General features: G+C 39.7%; 1 protein-coding gene across 1 annotated transcript in view; it reads left to right on the top strand.

The window, feature by feature from the left end:
- Window positions 1-3,331: 3,331 nt before the first annotated feature.
- The window catches only part of gps1 (G protein pathway suppressor 1), a 29,206-nt gene continuing 17,770 nt past the window's right edge, over window positions 3,332-14,767 (top strand). Inside the window, exons 1-2 of the mRNA XM_039739688.1 lie at window positions 3,332-3,444; window positions 11,244-11,336. Of these exons, the coding sequence (XP_039595622.1) occupies window positions 3,412-3,444; window positions 11,244-11,336 (126 nt within the window). The 5' untranslated portion in view covers window positions 3,332-3,411. The remainder of the gene's footprint in view (window positions 3,445-11,243; window positions 11,337-14,767) is intronic.

Raw genomic sequence — 14,767 nt, forward strand, 5'->3', positions numbered from 1 at the left:
AACCCACATGGGCTAGTTAGGCCGTGCAGTTCCTCCAGGTGGTGGCCACGGAGCCCAGCAGGTCTGAGCCCTGAAACCCCATGCCTGTGACCCCGATATAACCCAGGAGAGGTGCCACCACGCATTCCGGGGGACGTAGTGTGCATCCCATTGCTGCTCCCCCGGTCCCAGTGTCAAAGGGGCGTCCCGGCCTTCTCCACAATAGATAGATAACTCCAATCTTTGTTGAGTATGCAAACTGCAGAGGATCCAGGTTGTCCTTTGCAAGAAGACTTATATAATCCAGGACCAGCCTCTCAAAAGGTCTTCATGATGTGGGTAACAAGTGCCACTGGTCTGTAGTCACTGGATGAAGTTATATTAGTTTTCAGGGTCATTACTGTCACATGTATAGAGTACTCAATCTTAGGTTCTCATTTTTGCAAGCAGATGGAAGAAATAATATATTGTCATATTGAAAATAAAGGTGCATTTCAATTCTTGTCATTGAATTTTGAACAAAGAGAATGCAAATTGTGATGCTGTAGTCTAAGTGAGTCATGATAATGAAAATCCTTTACAGTTGAAAGAATTTAAAGTGGTGGTGTACTTTGAAAGGCATTTTATTGTTTTTGAACAGAAAGCCTGCTGATTAGGTCAAGTAAGTTAGCTGTGGGAGTTAGAGAAGTTGAAAAGATCTTAATTCATTTCTTCTTTCTGGTTGATTTTCATGCAGCAGCAAAGGGACATCGTAGTTAGAAGCGCTGCGTCCCAACTCCAGAGTCCTGGGCTCTGCCTCTGTGCCTGCACATGATTTACGTAAGTACCTCTCGCATCCCAAAGATGTGTGTGTATGTGTGTGTGTGCGTGTGTGAAGTTGTTTGACAGTGCTTTGCATGAGTGTGTCCTACTTCATGCCTGATGATACCAAGATAAACTGTTGGTTATGCACATGTGTATGCATGTAAACAAATGGTAAATGCTTCTAAATCAACAGTATTAACATCATGAAATCATGAAAGGTTTTGGGCAGCCACCCGTAAAGATTCCCTGGCTGCAAAAGGGTTTAAGTTTTATTACAATGTGTACAGGTTTGAGTCCAAAGTAGAACTGCTCAAATATGGAGGAAGAGGGTTTTTTATAGTTGGTTCCCAGGAAGTGACGCCGTCGGTGCTGGGACAGGAAGTGATGACCTCTGCGCCTGGACAGGAAGTGATGTCTACTATTTGGTCTGCGGAGAGAAAATAGAGAGGTTTAGCACAACCCACCATCCTCTGGCCTGGCGTGGAATTGACATTTTCCGGTACCTTTGGTTGACTCCCAAGCTCACGTTTGTGACGATATATAAATAAAGTAAAAATATATAATGAATGGCATCAAATTAGAAATTAAAATGTTTGGGAGAAAGGCAGTGTACATAGTTATTCTATGACTGGAACTGGGGCATTGATGCATGCATGATGATGGAGGAGAGCTGTTCCACACATAGTGCCATTCCTTTAGGGTGCTTTTCAACTTGTGGCAAAGTGGTCTATAGGTAAAGAATTTAGGGTGTATATGAGGGGCGGCAAAGTGGCACAGTGGGTAGCGATGCTGCCTCGCAGTTAGGGATTCACTTCGCGGGTCCTCCCTGCCATGAGTTTGCATGTTCTCCCCGTGTCTGCGTGGGCTTCCTCCCACAGTCTAAAGACATGCAGGTTAGGTGCATTGGCGATTCTAAATTGTCCCTAGTTTGGTGTGTGTGTGTGTGCCTTGCGGTGGGCTGGCGCCCTGCCTGGGGTTTGTTTCCTGCCTTGCACCTTGCGTTGGCTGGGATTGACTCCAGCAGACCCCCGTGACCCTGTAATTAGGATATAGTGGGTTGGATAATGGAGGGTGTCTACGATAAAGTCTTGCTGGAAATTGCTCTTCTTGAATAATTTTTCTCATGAGTTACACTGTCTTCTTAATCATTGGACATACACTTACATTTACTGACTTACAAGATGCTTTTAACCAAAGGGACATACAAAAGATGTCAACATAACTGAGCGAATATTAGTTTGCAGAATGTTTGGGAAATAAGTGGTATAGTGGTATGTCTACAAGATTGGCCATCACAAGTGAAGAGCTCAGAACAAAATAAGGGTTTTTTACTTTTCATAAATTACAAAATCTAATATATTTAGACACAAATTCACTAAACAGAGGTGTCTTCAAACGTGCCTTTAACACATTGAAGGAGTCCAAATTTTGAATGGAGGTGGGCAGCTCATTCCACTAGCAGGGAAGCTTACAGATACAAGGAGTTTGAACAGGGATTGGATGCCATGCAGAAGTGGCATCACCAGACACCATTCAACAGCACACCCAAGTGGTCGAGAAGGAGCACAGGACGTCACAGGAAGTCTCTCCATAGATATAATAGGTGCAGACCCATTTTCTGTTCGGTAGACATATGCATGAAGGTTCTGAATTTAATATGTGTCGCTACAGGAAGCCAGTGTAGTGATCTGAAAAGGGGTGTGACGTGCCTACCTCGGCTGGATGGACACTAGACATTCCACTGCGTGTTGCAGTAGTCCAGACATGAAAACACCAAAGCCTGGACAAGGAGTATATTTGATCAGATATGGTCTGATTTTGTGGATACTGTACGGAGTAAATCTGTAAGACAAAGAAACCATAGTAACAATGTCCTTAAAGTTTACAGCTAGTCACCACCCCAAGGTTGCGTACCGACTTGGCAGGTGCTAGTGATAGTGAACCACCCTGAACAGAGATGGGAGGATGAATAGACAGGACTAGCTGGGATAATACCAAACAAAATTAAACATGTATTTAGTTTTGCTAAGACTACTGATTGACAATAAATGTTTAATCAACGGAGAAGCGCCTAGGACCGCCTTGTGCCTAGTAAAGTAAGGTAGTGAGGCCCCCTGGTGGTTACAACATTCAATATTAAACCAGCAGGCTGCTGGTGCTATCCCTGCCTCCTCATTACTGAGTGACTCTGGTTGACATTTACCATGTCTTTTGTCAAAATATGTAAAAAAAAAAAAATCGTATCCTTATTTGTAAGTGGTCTTTGGTAATAATGATAATAATTCATCCATTTCCTGACCGCATTTTCACATGGTAAACTATGAGGGAAAAACGTTAAGCACTGCGCCTCTGTGCTGCTTCGGAGAAAAAAAAACAGCTATTCATCCGCTCTATGCAGTCAGATGCCGCCAAGGTGCGTAAAATATGGAATTTAAAGAGAAATGAAGATTCCATACTCGCTACTGTATCTAATGTTAAGCGGCGTCACAGAATGCGCGTCCCTGTACTCGCGCGGTGAACCGTCGTGACGTAGCCCTGCGTGCGCGTGCTTGTGCGGCTTCCTCGCTGTTGTGTGCTCCGGATGTGTTTTCGAGTGCTGGGTTACGGCCGTGAGAGGAGGAGGAGGAGATGCCTCTGCCCGTACAAGTCTTTAACTTTCAGGTAAACTATGATTTCCTTTTTCGAAATTTTTTGCAATGAACCTTCTATATCGGGCGGGTCAGTGACTGGTGGGGAGTGGGCCGAGGACGGGCAGCTTCTTGTCTTTGGAGTTGACAGGCGCGATGAGCCCGCTTCTATCCTAAGGGCCTCGGACGCCAGGTAAAAAGCTTTCCTTAACTTTGCGTTCAGATGAAGTCTTTACAGTGTGGTGACATTGTGAGCCAACGTAACTTGGACATTTTTGATTGGTTCAGACACACCCCTTGGAAGGCACTGGGTAGGCTCCGTGCCGTGCATTGCGGTGAAGTAACCGCCGGTAATTGCAGCTTCACACTTTCCATCTATAGATCGCCTGGCGACTACACAAACTTCTCGCTCCTTGTGTTGCACTATGAAATCCTTAGGACGTACAAGGCAAATGCAAGCAAATAAAAAACACGTACAGTTTTCACATGAATGTATCTCTAGTCATACGCTTCATATGATCTAGTCATGTATTCTGTACCTGTGTACATACAGAATAAACAGTCCGACCTTCATCCTTTCGAGTGACTTAAAAGTAAAGCTTTAAAGATCGAACCCCAAAATATTGACAGTATTATTACATGCGAAATTATACTAAAATGAAGGCTATGCAAGCAGTCAAAATATTACTTTAGGTTTTCTCTGAAACTGGTGGATTCAATTTGTACTGTTAATATTTTGGAGGAAGTCCAGTCAAGGAAGTTAGAAACAAAATAAATAAAAAAATAAGAGTTTTAAGTGATTTTCAGTCACTGTATGTGGTTAAGTGTACTTCCTTTGCATTCAAGATTCCGCCCTTTGGAAATGTTACACAGTGGGGAGCAAAAGCTTGTTAGGTTAGTCAGGATGCCCCCAGAGGACAGCAACCTAATGTACAGAGCCTTGAAAAAGGATTTGTCCTTTTCCCAATTTCCTCTATTTTTGTATGCTCCTAACACTTAATTCTGATATCCAAACTAATTTAATGTAGTACAAAAGACAATACACAGTTTTAAAATGAGCATTTGATTTAATGAAAGACAAAAGTTCACCATCACCTACAACATCCATGTGATAATGTAATTGTCCCCTTATTGAGTTTAACCATCACTTCACTGGAACCTTTCCAGCAATATAAATTTGGCATCCGCTAACCCTGCTTTGATCAAAAGAAATTCCAGAAGACCTGAAAAAGACTGAAGTAGATCATTTGGGACAGGGTTACAAAGCAACCACCGAATCCCTGAGATACAGCAGTCCACTGTGAAAGCCGCTGTCTCAAAAAGGAGAAATCTTGGAACAGTGTTAAATCTGCCGAGGAGTGGCCAGCCAAGGAAAATTACTTTAAGAAGCACATAGAGAGCTCATTCTGGAAGTCTCAGAACAACCCAGGCAGACATCTAAGGATGTGCATGCCTCTCTCAGCTTAGTGCTAATGATTCCACCATTAGGAGGGCACTGGGCAAAAATGGTATCCATAGGAGAGCTGCATGGCGAACACCACTGACAAACAAGGGGAACATAAAGTCTTGTCTAACACTTGACTGAAAACATCTTGACTTTCCTCAAAACGTTTGGGATAATATTCTGTAGACCAATGAATCCAAAGTGGATTTTCTTTGGAAGATATGGGTCACATTACGTCTGGCATAAAGCTAACAGAGCTTTCCACAATAAGAACAGCATGCCCACAGTCAAACAAATTGCGATGGCTTGACGGAACCATGAATTCGGCTCTATACCAGAAAGTACTGAAGGAGAATTTCCGGTTATCAATCTGTGATGTGAAGCTCAAGTGCAGCTGGGCTATGCAGCAGAACAAGGACCAGAAGCACAAGTGCAAGTCCAAAATATATATTTTTTCCTTTAGTAGATCCAATGGCTATTTAAAACGTGCATATTGTGGTTATTCAGGTTGCATTTTTTATTATACTCAATTCGTTTGGAGATAGGAAACAAGTGTTAATGAAAAGCAAAAATAGGAAATCATGAAGGGCTATTTACTTTTTCATAACGCTGGGAGTGATTGGAACAGATACAAAATAAATATGAGATGCTGTCATATTTGAAGTGTTGGAAGAGAGTATGATTAAAAAAGATTGAATAGTTTACAATTTTGAACTTAACAAATGTATATCTATGGCCTTTTGAGGATGCTCAACAAATTAAATCCTTTACTGAGTGTTTTAATGAGGTCAAAGCCTGGAGGGCAGAGAAGTTTCTTTGGCTTAATGAAATCAAAACTGAACTGATTGTTTTTGGCAGTATTGATAAAATCAGGAATTTGAATTTAGTCTTTGGATGTAGTATGCCCAACTTGACTGGTAAGAGTTTTGAGTTTTATTTTTGAATAGCTCACTCTCTTTGAAGGACTTTTAGTCATGTAAGCCTTTATTACCTCCCAATTGTCAGTCAGTCAGTTATTGTCCAACCGGCTATATCCTAACACAGGGTCACGGGGGGTCTGCTGGAGCCAATCCCAGGCAACACAGGGCACAAGGCAGGAAACAGATTTTGTGCAGGACACACACACACACACACACAAGGGACAATTTCGGATCGCTAATGCACCTAACCTGCATGTCTTTGGACTGTGGGAGGAAACCCACGCAGACACGGGGAGAACCTCCCAATTGGATTATTGCAATGCACTTTACTGGGGTTGCTAATCAGTTTGTGTTACCTCAGTTACAATTCGTGTAGAATGCACCTGCTCGGATGCTCACTGGTACTAAGAAGTTGTATTGAATTTTGCTAATTTTTGCAACGCTCCATTGGTTTCCTGTGAGGTACCGAATTCAGTTTATACTTTAATTTGTGGTTTAGAAGGCTCAGTATGGTCTGGCTCCCCTTTAACTCACAGAGCTACTTTATCCAGCCTCAAGGTCTTTGAGGTCTTCAGGTCAATCACTTCTGAATGTTCCCTGTTCTTGTTGTACATTAAAGGGAGACCATGCTTTTTAGCAGTTGCCCAGCTACTTCAGGACACCCTACTCCAGTATATCAGGACTGCGTCTTCTATTAGTGCCTTTATTGCCCAGCTCAAGACCTGTTTTTTTTTTTTTCTCCAAGGCTTTTCTGTGTTCTTGAGCCCTTCCTTTTTTTTTTATTTTATTAATTAATGTGTTTTGTTGGCGAGCATTTTGATTACATATTTTGGATTTGCTTTCAGTTGTATTTTTAAATTGCTATATTTTATTATACCTTACAGCACTTTCATTTTTAAAGGTGTTGTAAAACTATATTGACATTAAAACGTAAGTGTAATGAAGACATCTTATTAGAGCGATGTCTGATGGAACATGGACACTTTTAGTGCCCTTTTTATTAAATATTTTTTATAAAGGTTGTCATTTCAATCCACAACAAACAAACTGCTGTGACCCTGCGTAAGTCACTTAAGCTGCCCGTGCTCCATTGTGAACTAGGTTGCCAGCAACTTTAATGAATCCTGATTTTATAAGTCATGCTGGTTAACGGCAATCAAATATGCTGTAATCGTGTCATGGTATGGGTATAAATTCAGTAAAGTTGTAACAATTCCCTTAACCTTCCGACTAGGGATGCTACACACTCTGTTGAATCTAAACTGACATAATTGTTAGAACTAGGACAATAGTGATTTTGCATAATGTGAAAGCAGGACACAAAGGAAGACAGTTACATTACAGTTATAAAAGGGTAAAAATGTATTAATGAATTGTATTCATCAACAGCAGTGCCTCCCCAAGTTACATTTAAAAAATCATTCACATATACAGTACATACATATTTGATTAGATAAAATACTCCTTCAGCACACCGTGTCCTGGAATGAAGAAAGCTACCACACATTAAATGTATGGCAGCCCAGGCAGTGACAAATGACACACATAAGACAGACATTTGTACAGCATGCTTATGTGGCAGTGCTACAAGGTCACTAATGTTGCAGATTAAGTAAGAAGAGCTTTTAAAAGCAATAGTCAAAAAATAGATGTGACTCTGGAAACCGAGCATCTCAGACAAATCTGAAAATGCACATTTTGGCTGTTTAGAAGCTTGTATACGTATCCATTTTAGCATATACTTTATGGGTTCCCTAACTGAATTTATTTTAACTAGGGGCTTCATTTTGCAGATGTTTCAGTTTCTTTAGCGTAGTAAAAAAAAAAAAAGATGTCCCCTTTTATTGGTTTAGTTTGTTTTCTGTTTCTTGCAATATGTTGTTAATATGTTTCAGAACTTTTTTTGCTTCTTTTTAAAATATGTCTTGAGCTTACATTGATTTTTCATTTTGCAGGCAATCTCTGAGTCAGGGCAGGGGTATGCAGATCAGGAAAAGTGTCAGGAAACAGTAAGAGATATAAGAGATAGCTCCTCTGCAAGTTCTGCATCTTCATCACAGACAGATCTTTCCTCTACTCCACAAAGCTGTTTTTCCGAGGTCTGTCTTCCTAGCCAAACCTTATTATTTTGTCAGTCCCCTGGTCTTCCAGGTGCACAGTGAGGTAGAAGTGTAGCACCCAAAGCTTTAATTAGTGTATACATCAATCTAGAAAAATACTGTACTGTCCCACCTTGTAGAGGCATTTTTGTAGAGACACAGTGGGGAAAATAAGCATTGCACACGTCACCGTTTTTCTCAGTAAATATATTTCTTTTGGGGCTATTGACATGCAATTTTCACCAGATGTTGGTAACAACCCAAGGAATCCACACATACAAAGAAATCAAAACACATAAGTCCCTAAATTCAGTTATGTGTAGTAAAGTGTAATGAACACGCTTACTGAAATGTATTTAATACTTAGTAGTAAAGCCTGTGTTTGATAATGAGAAACGAGTCGCATGCATTGCTCAGGTGTGATTTTGGCCCAATTCTTCAAATCTTGATGGTTTCCCAGTGGCCTCTTCTATGAACTCTGATCTTCAGGTCTTTCCATAGATTTTCAGTTGGATTCAAGTCAGGTGATTGACTGGGCCATTCTAGCAGCTTTATTTGCTTTATTCTCTGAAACCAATTGAGAGTTTCCTTGGCTGTTTGTTTTGGGATCCTTGTCTTGCTGAAATGTCCCCCCTCGTTTCATCTTCAGCATCCTGGTAGATGGCATCAGATTCTTATCAAGAATGTCCCTGTGCATTTCTTCATTCATCATTTCTTCAATTACATGTCTGCCGGTGTTTTTTTGGGGTGATATGCAGTGCGGTCTCTCCTCCAAACATGGTGTGTGCTGCGACATCCAAAGAGTTCAATTTTGGTCTCGTCTGACCAGACTCTGTTCTCCCAGTATTTACAAGCTTCAGCATGCTTTTTCTTCAGCAGTGAAGTCTTGAGCGGTGAGTGTGCATAGAGGCCATGGCGGCCGAGTTCATTACTTCTTGTTTTCTTTGAAACAACTGGACCTGCTAATGCCAAGTCTATCTGAAGCTCTCCGCCAGTGGTCCTTGGCTCTTGAACAGCTTATTCTTTTGACCCCTCTGTCAGAAATCTTGCAAGTAGCACCTGACCGTGGCCGGTTTATGGTGAAGTGATGTTCTTTCCACTTCAGAATTAACGTTGCTCCCTGGAACAATAATAATAATAAATTTTATTTATATTGTACTTTATATTTTTAGCAATCTCAGAGTGCTACAGAGAAAAAAAGAAAAATAATAACACAAGAAAATCTATTTATGCTTTAACAAAATATCTTTCTAAAATAATGAGTTTTTAGATTCCGTTTAAAAACATCAGTCGACTGTGGGGCTTCTCAGGTAGTCAGGGAGGGCGTGCCACAGATGAAAAAGCCCTATCACCCATACTGCGAAGCTTGGTTCTAGGGACTTGGAGGGTGTTAGTGTGTACAGAGCGGAGGGTGCGTGAGGAGGTATGAGGGGTAAGGAGTTCCTGTAAGTAAAGGGGGCATGTCCATAAATGCACTGATGGGTGAGGAGAACGACCTTGTACTCTATTCTGAGTGGGACAGGGAGCCAGTGAAGGGTTTTCAGGATTGGGGTGATATGGTCATGCTTTCGCACCCTCATCCCCTCATCAGGATCCTGGCAGCGCAATTCTGAATATACTGCAGTCTCTGAGCTCTGAGTCTCATTCAGAAGTTTAGAGATATGTCTGTCACCGATGCCATTAGTATGTTTTTCAACAGTAAGGCTGTGAAAGTCTTGAGAGAGCTGTTTGCTTTTACCCATCATGAGCTGCTTCTTGGTGTACACCTTGGTAATGAGAAACCTTTTTATAGGCCATCAATTAGGACTAAACCAGCTTATGTTCATTTGCACTGATAGGGGTCCACCAGGATTGTTTTCTTAATTCTGACAGATGCCCGCTGGTTTCTTGGCCTTCCGTTCCTTTTGGCACCTCCCTTTGTTCATGTGTTCAATGCTTTTTCCCTGTGTTATTCCACTTTATTCCACATAACTTATGGACTTGTTTTGATTTCTTTGTATGTGTGGATTACTTGGGTTGTTACCGACATCTGGTGTAAATTTCACGTCAATAGCCCCATTAGAAATGTATTTCCAGAGACACACGTTGACGCGTTCAATACTTATTTTCCCCGCTGTAAATAATATGAGTCTTGTAGAGTTGTTTGAGTATTTTTTTTTTTAAATGGTTGCTGTGTTCTAGAAAATGATGTAAACAAAGTCATCTCAATTTGTTTACGTTCAAGCTCCTTTAATCAGACAGCTTTATATTTGCATAGACATTGTGAATAAAGCATTGCTTTTTATCCTTGAGCCTGTTTATATGAAGAGTTGTCATTCTGCTACTTCTATGTCCTGTGTGATCTATATTTTAAATATATGCGAGTATGTGTTAAGAAACACTCTGCTGTTACATGAGAAATGTTTTGTCTTACAGCTAAACAGATTTACTTTTATTAGTTCAGTTGATGTTTCCAGTATTAGTTAATCAGTTGTTCTTCTTCTAGTACTTAGTAAGAATATTAGTGTGTTTTTCCGCATGAACGTGAGTTGTCAGTTTGTGCCGTTTGACTTATGATCTCTGCATCACGTTTTCTAAATTCTGTCAAAAATATGATTATTGTTGAATAAAGTCGTTAGAACTTGAGGTGTTGAGGAGGAGAGAGTTTAGAAGATTTATGTGTTTTAATGAGTTCATGTATTACCTGTGCTTGGGGGAAAAATGCAGTTTATTTGATTATGATACGTTACTGTATTATAAAATTATTGCTGATGGTGGAGTCAAATCAATTGATGGTTTTGCCAGCGCAGGGCATTCATCTGTCCAAAAAAGTCAACTTCGCTAAAGATAATATTAGTATGTGCAGTTGAAATAAAAGCATATGTCTGTATGTAAAATATGTGATCTTGATTATAATATGGTAAAGTTTCAGTGCAAAATAGCATTTTGTTGTGAAGTTATTTGGAGATAACCGAGTATATTTTTGGTAAATGCACTTTTATAGCCCTAGAGGCAGGGGCTGATTTCCTTGAGTTTGAAAATTTTGTCTGTTATCTTATGGGTTTTCTTGTTTGATAGGTTAATTAGTAACACTAACATGACCTGTTATATATGAGTAAGTGCATATATCAGCATGCCCTGTGATGGACTAGCTTACAGTAGATTTCTTTTTCTATCCTGGCTATATGTTTGTGCTATTAAGTTTGGTTCCGCCAATGGCTTAATTTATTCCAATAATAATAAGATGCATTTATAGAGCATCTTTCACAAACTCAGGGTCGCTTTACATACAGAGTAAAAAAAAAAAACAAATGGACATCATTTTTGGAAAGTAGTGAATGAATGGGCACTACCTTATGTTTGTGTAGTAATTCTATACATTTATCTGTAGGGGGCGGTGGAGCCCATGCAAATAGATGCTGACCCCCAAGAAGACCAGCAGAACGCTCCAGATACCAATTATGTAGTGGAAAATCCAACACTGGTAAGTTTATTCCATATGTATTGCAGTTTTGTTTGTTTAGCATTTTAATCCAAGTAAAAATTGTTTATCTGGATAATTAGAAAATTGAGTAGTATTAACAGAAGCATAATGGTTTTGTTTCCAACTGCTAAAATCTTCTGTTTCTTTTTTGAACCATCAGCTGTTAACAAAAGATTTTTATTTATATGTATGTATGTGTGTGTGTGTATATGATTTTGGTTAATTAACTTATTATGGTTAATTGTTAGTGTAATATTTAAAACTGCGTTAATTGACACTTCATTGCACTCCTTAACACTGTTGCCTTATAATGCGTGATTTCAAAGTTACAGGCAGGTAATTCATTGTTTTGTTGTGTTTTGTAATAGCCACATATAACTTATGAGCTTTTTGTTTCACTGTGTATGTACAGTGTTTATATTATACCAGAGGTCTGTAGGGTTCTGCATTGTCAGTTAGTCAGCCCTTCAGCACACATAGGTCGGTGGGGATTTGGAACAAATAACAGCTATGTAGTTGAAGCAGAGACACTTAACAGCTTTTTGAAACGTAACTGGATGTGATACATCTACAATAATACATGTAGCTTGGAGGATGTAGTGGAGAATGTAGACTTTATAGTTCCTTTTTTTTGTTAACCATTTTGTTTATAATTGTTTTTTGTGGAGATCGAATAGCCAATTGTTTTTGTGATGTAATGAATCAAAAGGTCTTACTTGCTTTGTAGTTACACTAAATGGTTGTAGATACACTGCAATTAGTCAGTGGTATACAAGTCAATAAATAAATTGCCCTAATATCAAGACATTTTGTGATGCCCCCTGTAAAGCTGTAGTCAGGTCTGGAGCATCTTAAGCTGTGATCAGACCTGCACTTTTAAACCCAGGCCAGCCTCTTCAAATTGTTACACAGCTTGACCAGATGCTGATGTGAGATATTATTGCTAAAGGCCATCCAGCCCACATCTGATGATTTAAGATTTCTTGGAGGCAGTCACTGATGACCTAAAATTGGCAAATGTCATCTTGGCTGTTGTGAAGAAAGCTTGCCAGTACATTTACTTCCCCAGACTTATGAGGAAAACTTGGATGTCTTCATCCATTTTCTTCAACATCTATAGATGCACAGTGGAGTCCATCCCTGCTGGCTCCATAATATGTTGGTATGTCGGCTTAGAATATTTCTAGTATACAGATCTTTTTTTATTGGTATCTCATATACTGTTTATCATATGATAATTATTACAGACCTTGGCAAACCTTCACAATCACTGTTCTCCTTTTCTGTAGAGGTTCATTTACACTTGCATCACTAGATTTAGGGACAGTTTTATCCGCAGGTCATAAAGCTTCACAACAATCGTTATTCCTGCTGACACTTGCTTTAGTGTACATGTTGTGTTCATAATCTGTGTTATATATTAATTGCCTGTTTTGTAGCAAATACTGTCAACTATGCTTGAGTTGTTGATCGCAGTCACTGATCTTGTCGCTGCACCATGTCAAATTACACAACTGAAAATCGCAGCCCAGGTCAGATTAACTGACTGAGTCACTGATCTTGTCGCTGCACCATGTCAAATTACACAACTGAAAATCGCAGCCCAGGTCAGATTAACTGACTGAGCACCAGTAGTCCGGTGCAGTCATGCTCAACCCTCTCTCTGACAGCCAATAAATACCGTGCTGCCTGACGGAGCTGGTGCTGTTCGAAAGGTTAACAGTTGCAAAGTTCAGCAGCAATTTCTTCCTGTATTTCTTTTTTCAGTCCTGTTAAGGCATGTAAAATAAGAGACATCAGATAGATGAGTTTCTATTCTGTTTGTGAGGTTCACAGCCCCCGTGCTGCTTGACTGAGCCAGCACTATGTTTTGGAGACATCAGAGAGACAGGCTTCTCTTCTATTTGTAAGGTTCAAAAGCCACATGTCCCTTATCCCTCATTGCTACATTTCATGTATTATACTTCTGGATGAATTTTCTTTGGTTGTCAGCTCTCCTACATACAGCCCGCCACTCTGACTAATGAGAAAATCATACGGGCTTCATTTTATCGTGCTAGGGAATAGTTGGTGTCAGTTGTTAAGCATGTCACATTAGGCAATCATCTTCACATGAGTGTGCTACCAACTGCCTCTGACCGGCTAAAATTATGTAAAAGAAGGATTTGAATGAAAGTTACCAGAAAAGTCATGTAATGTGACTTTATGTGTATATATATATATATACTGTATTTATATGTATATATTTATATGTATGTATATATATTTATATGTGTATATATATATGTATATATATATATATTTATATGTGTGTACAGTGGGATGCAAAAGTTTGGGCAACCTTGTTAATAGTCATTATTTTCCTGTATAAATCGTTGGTTGTTATGATAAAAAATGTCAGTTAAATATATCATATAGGAGACACACACAATGATATTTGAGAAGTGAAATGAAGTTTGCTGGATTTACAGAAAGTGTGCAATAATTGTTCAAACAAAATCAGGCAGGTGCATAAATTTGGGCACCACAAAAAAGAAATGAAATCAATATTTAGTAGATCCGCCTTTTGCAGAAATTACAGCCTCTAAACGCTTCCTGTAGAGAGAGTCTGGATTGTGGTTGAAGGTATTTTGGACCATTCCTCTTTACAAAACATTTCTAGTTCATTCAGGTTTGATGGCTTCCGAGCATGGACAGCTCTCTTTAACTCACACCACAGATTTTCAGTTATATTCAGGTCTGGGGACTGAGATGGCCATTCTAGAACGTTGTACTTCCTCTGCATGAATGCCTTAGTGGATTTTGAGCAGTGTTTTGGGTTGTTGTCTTGTTGAAAGATCCAGCCCCGGCGCAGCTTCAGCTTTGTCACTGATTCCTGGACATTGGTCTCCAGAATCTGATGATGCTGAGTGGAATCCATGCGTCCCTCAACTTTGACAAGATTCCCAGTCCCTACACTGGCCACACAGCCCCACAGCATGATGGAACCACCACCATATTTGACTGTAGGTAGCAGGTGTTTTTCTTGGAATGCTGTGTTCTTTTTCCTCCATGCATAACGCCCCTTGTTATGCCCAAATAACTCAATTTTAGTTTCATCAGTCCACAGCACCTTATTCCAAAATGAAGCTGGCTTGTCCAAATGTACATGAGCAGACCTCAAGCGGCTCTGTTTGTGCTTCCTCTGCATCACTCTCGCTAAATAAACTTCATTTCACTTCTCAAATATCACTGTGTGTGTCTCCTATGTGATATATTTAACTGACATTTTTTATCGTAACAATCAACGATTTATACAGGAAAGTAATGGCTATTAACAAGGTTGCCCAAACTTTTGCATCCCACTGTATGTGTGTGTGTGTGTATATATATATATATATATATATATATATATATATATATATATATATATATATATATATATATATATA

The sequence above is a fragment of the Polypterus senegalus genome, chromosome 17 (genome assembly GCF_016835505.1).
Source record: "Polypterus senegalus isolate Bchr_013 chromosome 17, ASM1683550v1, whole genome shotgun sequence".
Lineage (NCBI taxonomy): Eukaryota > Metazoa > Chordata > Cladistia > Polypteriformes > Polypteridae > Polypterus > Polypterus senegalus.